Consider the following 6,460-nt stretch of genomic DNA (forward strand, 5'->3'; position numbering starts at 1 on the left):
ATGCATGGAAATTATCTTCTGCTCCTTTTCCATGTTGGACTTACAAAACAAGATAATTTTGCTTAAATTCCAATTGCTAAGATTGTTTCCTTAAACTTTGAGCCAAATTAAAAAATTTAAAAGTGTTTCCCAAAGGTGTTTTTTTTTTTAATATAAAAGAAAGAGTTAAATGGTTCATCCACTTTAAATGTTACAATACAAGTTAGCCTGAGCTTTAGCTGGTTAAATTCTTTGAAAACTGTCTAGCTCTAGTAGCATCCCCAATTTTGGGCAGCTGTGTAGACTCAAAGATAAGTACATTTTCTTCCTTTTCTGGGTTAAATAATTTAAGAATAGCATCTCTGTCTTCTTACCTCCAAATTTCTTTTGGCATTCTCAAATAGCATCTGCCTTTTCATTTGTGGCATGTCCTGGTTTCTTCTCTTTTGCTATAAATAAAGAACTTTGTTCTCCGCTTGGCATTGGTGGGTTTGGTATCCACACGTCCAAAGCAGTAAGAAGAAAGTCCTGGTACAGTGGGGAGAACATCATGGGCTTTAAAACCGGACACAACCAGGATGGAATCCAGGCCCCCCTGTGAGAGCTGTGGGGCTTTGGCAAGTCTTCTCACCTCTCTGAGCCTCAGGAAAATGAGGCTCATGCCATCTGATTGCAGGGCTGTTGCCAGGATTTAGTGATATGAGGTATATACAGTTCTTGGCACACATTAATAATACTATTAACTGATCATTTCCTCCTGCTTTTACAGAGCAGTTACATCTTCCCTCGGGATGGGGTTCTAAAGTGCGGTGTGAAACAAAATTTTATGCCTCACGTTACCTTGAAGATTGTTTAGCTGCTTGTGAAACACAGTGACCTAGTTAGCTGCCTTTTAGATGTTATATAAAAAATATATCATTTTAGTCACTAGAATTACACAGTGAGGCAATATATTTGCCTTTTGGGGAGGCCAGGGGGAATGGAGTTCTGCGGGGCGGGGGGATTCATTCACATTCCATCTCAACTGTACTCTCAGGCACATGCTCATTAAGTAGATTGGAAGGTGCACTGCCAGCACGATTTAAATTCTCACCCTCTCACCAGCCATGGGGACTAACGGCTCATGAGAGGAGACACCCTGAGGTCCTATTAAAACACTTTGGAGTCCCATTACCTGTTCATTTAGCTTTTCCTACCCGTCTACTCTGGAAGAGTCAGACTAGTTTTTTCTCCCTAGTAAGCCATTGCCTTTTGGGGCCTTTCAGGGAATACAAAACTAAATAAGATTCACACATTATCCACCCATAATACCCAGCCGGGTGAGTATTATGCCACAGGATAGATATAAGTAAAGTGTTGATGGGGATTTAAGGACCTAAGAGATCATGTACCTTTGAAGTGTTCACTCAGAACTATGAGTTGCAAACATCACACCTTTCTCAGTAAATATCCAGCAGCTTGAAGGGTGGTGGTAGTGGTGGCAATGGGGAAGTATTTATTTTTTAAACTACATTCCTTAATACCATGCCTGGTAGAAATGTAACACTTATACCCCTTTGATTGAGTCAAGGTAAAGCACTGGGCTACTTTAAAAGGTATGGTTTCTGTGAAAGAAGCCATTCAAAATGAAATAATGTGTTCGCTTTTTCTTCTCCAGTTTAATCAAGACGCCAACCTAAAAAGCAAGCTCAAAGTGCAAGCTTTAATTTATCCAGTTCTTCAAGCTTTAGACTTTAACACGCCCTCTTATCAGCAAAATGTGAACACCCCCATCCTGCCCCGTTATGTCATGGTGAAGTACTGGGTGGATTACTTCAACGGCAACTATGACTTTGTCCAGGCAATGATAGTTAACAATCACACTTCACTCGATGTGGAAGAGGCTGCTGCCCTCAGGGCCCATCTAAACTGGACATCCCTCTTGCCCGCATCCATCACAAAGAACTACAAGCCTGTCATGCAGACCACCGGCAACACCAGGATCGTCCAGGAGATCCCTCAGCTGCTGGATGCCCGCTCAGCCCCGCTCATCGCAGACCAGGAAGTCCTGCAGCACCTCCCAAAGACCTATATTCTAACCTGTGAGCACGACGTCCTAAGAGACGATGGAATCATGTATGCAAAGCGTTTGGAGAGTGCAGGTGTGGAGGTGACCCTTGATCACTTTGAGGATGGCTTCCACGGATGCATGATTTTCACCAGCTGGCCTACCAACTTCTCAGTGGGAATTCGGACTAGGAATAGTTACATCAAGTGGCTGGATCAAAACCTGTAAAGGAGTGAAATTTCTAAAAGGCTTGAGCCCCTCTTGATCTCCTGCACCTGCTCTGGAAAGACATTCACTCTTTAGTTGACTAATTTCCCCTCGTTACTTGAGTTATGGAATCTCTATTCCCTGCAGACATTATGTTAATTTAATTTTAAAAAATGCTTTTGAGTAACATAAGTGCAAAAACATCTGAATCTCTGGTTCTCTAAGTGAGCCAGTCTCTCTATTCTTGTTTTAACCAAATTACTACTAACACCCACAGCTGCAGAAAGCAGGGCTAGGAGCTGGAAATAGCTTTGGGTCTTGCCTCCACCAAGAAGTTCTTTTTAGAAGAAATTCTACCAGCTGCGGATGACCTTTAATGAGTAAAAAGAAAATGTGGGCTCTTCAACTTGCTAGAGTTTACTTTGAGTTAAGAGCAGTGTTAAATGTGTTCACTTCAAGGTCAGTGCTGGCTACCAAGTGCCCTCTGTTCTCTATGGATGGATGGCTTTGTTTCCTGTGGGAATTTTGGCAGAGCTGTTCTAGCAAGGACAAGTTTCTCAAATGACTTTCCTCCTTTAGAGTGTTAATTTTATGTGATAGCTATCTCTAAGTCCAGTTGGATTATGATAATACTTGAAAGTTACTTTCTACCACTATTATTAGAAACTATGAGGTTGCATGCACTGGATATCTGTACATCGTTAAGTTTTTTGGTTATGCCATCTCCCTGGGGGAGATCTTTTGGGAGCAAATTAATTTAGATTTAGAATAAATTTTCCTTTACAGAACAAGTAAAAACAGACAAATGAACCAACCTATTGTTTTCATAATGAATACTTCTCACATAAATTACCAAGAGTGGTGTGTATATATTTGGCATAGTCAGAAAAGAAGATACATTTAATATTAAAATTATGAAAAATAGCTTTAGAGGGTCTAGTTTATTCTTGAAAACTCAACTTTTTCACTTACATGGCTTTAAAATGGGGCTATTTTGGTATATATAATGTACTGTATTGTTTATTTTTTTAAGTTATTTAATGTTAATATATATAGCTAGACAAGATTTTTCAGAATACAGTCAGTAATGAATATTAAAAATAATGATTTTTTTAAAAACTACCTTAGGGTTTAAAAAAAACAACTTTAGAATTATATCCACATGTAATTTTATGGAAAGAGGTAAAATAGCTATTAATATTACTATATATAAGGCCTAAATATTTTGATGTTTATATGCATATACAAATCACAATAATTAGAAACTATGCCTACACCTAGTAAAGTCATCTAAGTTTATAGTTCAATAGCTTAGACAAGACACACATTGGTCATTTTTGCTCTCTGTGGTCGGAGGAACTACTTCATACTCTTCTGGGTGACACCCTTCATTATCGCCTTCCAGGTAGGTCTAAAGTTACAATAGACCAGGCTTAATTTCATGTGAAGGCTTCACTGCCAGTGGGACATCTTTGGCATAGAAAGAAACTCCAGTTCTGATTTGACTTGTGTACCTTCGCCCTCCCTCCTGCCACTCTTCCTACTGCTGCAATCTGTGCTACTTTCAGGGACTGCAGAGAGCGGCCACACAGCCAAGTCATGATCCAATAAATTTATCAGTGGAAAGAAAGTAGAGCCTTTTCACTCATTTGAAAGATGGGTATTTCCTACTTATGAGGATGAAATAACAAATGAAAATCTGCATGTTTATTTTTCATTTATTATTTAAGTCAGGAGCATTTTATGTACAAGACAGAAGTAAATGCAACAGTGAGTATCTGTCTGTGTGCCTGTGTATGTATAAAAATAATCATACAAATTAACATGCTAATGGATTCAGGCAAGTCACTTACCGTCTCCGGGCCTGTTTTCCCTCTCTAAAATCAGAGAATTGAATTACTTAATCTATGAGGTGTCTTCCAACTATAAATTCCAACCATTTTGTCAGACTGGAAAACTGTATTGGCCTCTTCTTCAACAGTGTTTTTTTTGTGTGTGTGTTTGTTTTTGTAGGTCATTATTCCATATACACAGACAGGTACATGATCAATTTTTTCCCCTAAAAACATGGGATTTTAGTTCTTACTCTATGACAGCTACCCTCCTCATTTAATACTATTCTTTTTGATGCCATTTGAAGGAACCAATGTTTTGACCTTATTTTGAGGTTACCCACCTCTATGAAAGCAAAGAAAATATAATACATGCACAGAATTCCTTAAAATGACATTCCCCCCCCCCCAGAATTGTGAGCCAAATCTTGTACTAACTACAGACAATGAATGATTCTAGGTCTCCAAAGGGCTCTCTCAGGTGAAAAGAGGGAGTGAAAGAAAAAAGGGGTCAAGCACTGTTTCTGATGAAGCATCTAAGTTTCATTAAAGCTTTTATTGGGAATTCCCTGGTGGCCCAGTGTTTAGGACCCAGCGTTTTCACTGCTGTGGCCTGGGTTCTACCCCTGGTCGGGGAACTAAGATCCCACATGCCACGCAGCATGGCCAAAAATAAATAAATAAATAAAGCTTTTATATATGTGAAAGTGACTTGTACTATATCCCACCTCAGACCTTTCTTGAAGGTCTTCCTTGAAATTTTCCTTGGTATAATAATTGGGAATCATGATACACAAAAACCACTAGATACAAGAGAGGCTAAACCAACCAAAAATCTGAGTGCTAAGAATTCCTTTGGGAAGCATACAGAGTTTATATTGAAGATATTTTGGCTTGGAATCAGTTTATTTTGTTTTAATTTTTGTTCTTATAAAAAATGTTTATGCTCTGCAGATTGATTTTTTTTAAGTGATACGGCTTTGTTTTGTTTTCCTATTTTAAGAAAAAATGGATAGTCTTTTTATAATATCGTTGTTGTTTGTGAAATGTGACCATAAATATATGATGAAAAAATCTTGAAGTGCTACAAAATATAGTGAAGTATACATTAGTTACTGTTTTATCATTGATTTGTGAAGAAGTTAAGACTGTTGTATATCTTGGTGGATATAATATTTTATGCCTGACCTTTTCACCTTTGACTTTTTGCTTATTTCTCACTGCAAAGGGCAAGGCAGATTTTATGAAGGATTTTGGTAGCCAGTCTATTTTGTAAGATGAAAATCCACTGTGGAGGTAGGAAAGTATAAATCTGTTTTGATTCATGTTTGTAAATAAAATGTCTCCATCTGGAAATGTGCCTCTTTCACTTCCCCTCATCTCATTTTCTGGTCCCCACCTCTCTTTTTCTTGGTATCCTAGATCCCTAGCCACAATTCAGCCCAAATCTTCTGCCCCCTGGAGTCCTCCAGCTGCCTTTCAATTACTGAGAGGTGACTCAGTGGCCTCTCTGATGACATCCATTTCACGTCTGGATACAGTATGTGCTGCTCGTAATGGAAACCCGCCTTGGACTGGCTAGAATATTCATAAAAGCTAGGCAGGCCATGAGACAATTTGGGGACTTTCCATACATATATTAGGAAGGGTTGATCACAGTGCAAATGAATTTGGATTTGACTAGTTCAGGCAAAGAAGTATTGATACCACTGAAGGCAAGTTTTCACATTGACTCTGTCATTACAAGCAAAGCTAATAATTTCATGCTTGAGTTCATTATACTTAGTTCACTTCAATATCATAGGAATTTGCAAAACTTTTTTTTTCAAAGTTAATTGTTTGTGTTGGTTCTAAATGGTCACATATGTGTGGGTAAATTAGATTTTCCTATTCAATTAGAGTTATTTTCATCTTCTCCAACAAAACCTCTGGTGCGTGGCTATATTTTGCTGAAGGGATCCACTAATGGTTGCAACAATTCTCCTTTAGGGCATTTAAAATGTACTCTATGTGTTTTAACATTGTTTTTTCTTGTGATTTTCATTCTTTTTTAATCCCCCATTTTTTAAAAAAAATAACATCTCATATTTTCCAATGGATCCCCTATTTAAACATCTAGAAGATACTGATATCAGCACCACATTCCCCAAATTTCAGAAATTGAAAATGTAAATGTGATTTCCAGTAGGCATACATGTATTGTTCAGCCCTGTCACTCAGCATTTTGTGTCATTAGAGAGGCTGGTGACATTTTGTGTCTTGTTAGAAATGTCCCTCCCAGATTTTCTCACCACTGGTATTTCAGATTGAGAGCTCCATCTTCTAACATAGGCTGCCTACCAGACCAGCTATTTGTTACTGTTTTTCTGTCATAAGTGTAGAGTGGAGTTTTCCA

General features: G+C 38.2%; 1 protein-coding gene across 1 annotated transcript in view; it reads left to right on the plus strand.

Annotated features, from left to right (window-relative positions):
• NCEH1 (neutral cholesterol ester hydrolase 1) overlaps window positions 1–5,632 on the plus strand; it is a 63,988-nt gene extending 58,356 nt beyond the window's left edge. The window contains exon 5 of the mRNA XM_061194467.1: window positions 1,637–5,632. Coding sequence (XP_061050450.1) covers window positions 1,637–2,254 — 618 coding nt within the window. The 3' untranslated portion in view covers window positions 2,255–5,632. The remainder of the gene's footprint in view (window positions 1–1,636) is intronic.
• Window positions 5,633–6,460: the final 828 nt, after the last annotated feature.

The sequence above is a fragment of the Eubalaena glacialis genome, chromosome 6 (assembly GCF_028564815.1).
Source record: "Eubalaena glacialis isolate mEubGla1 chromosome 6, mEubGla1.1.hap2.+ XY, whole genome shotgun sequence".
Classification (NCBI taxonomy): domain Eukaryota; kingdom Metazoa; phylum Chordata; class Mammalia; order Artiodactyla; family Balaenidae; genus Eubalaena; species Eubalaena glacialis.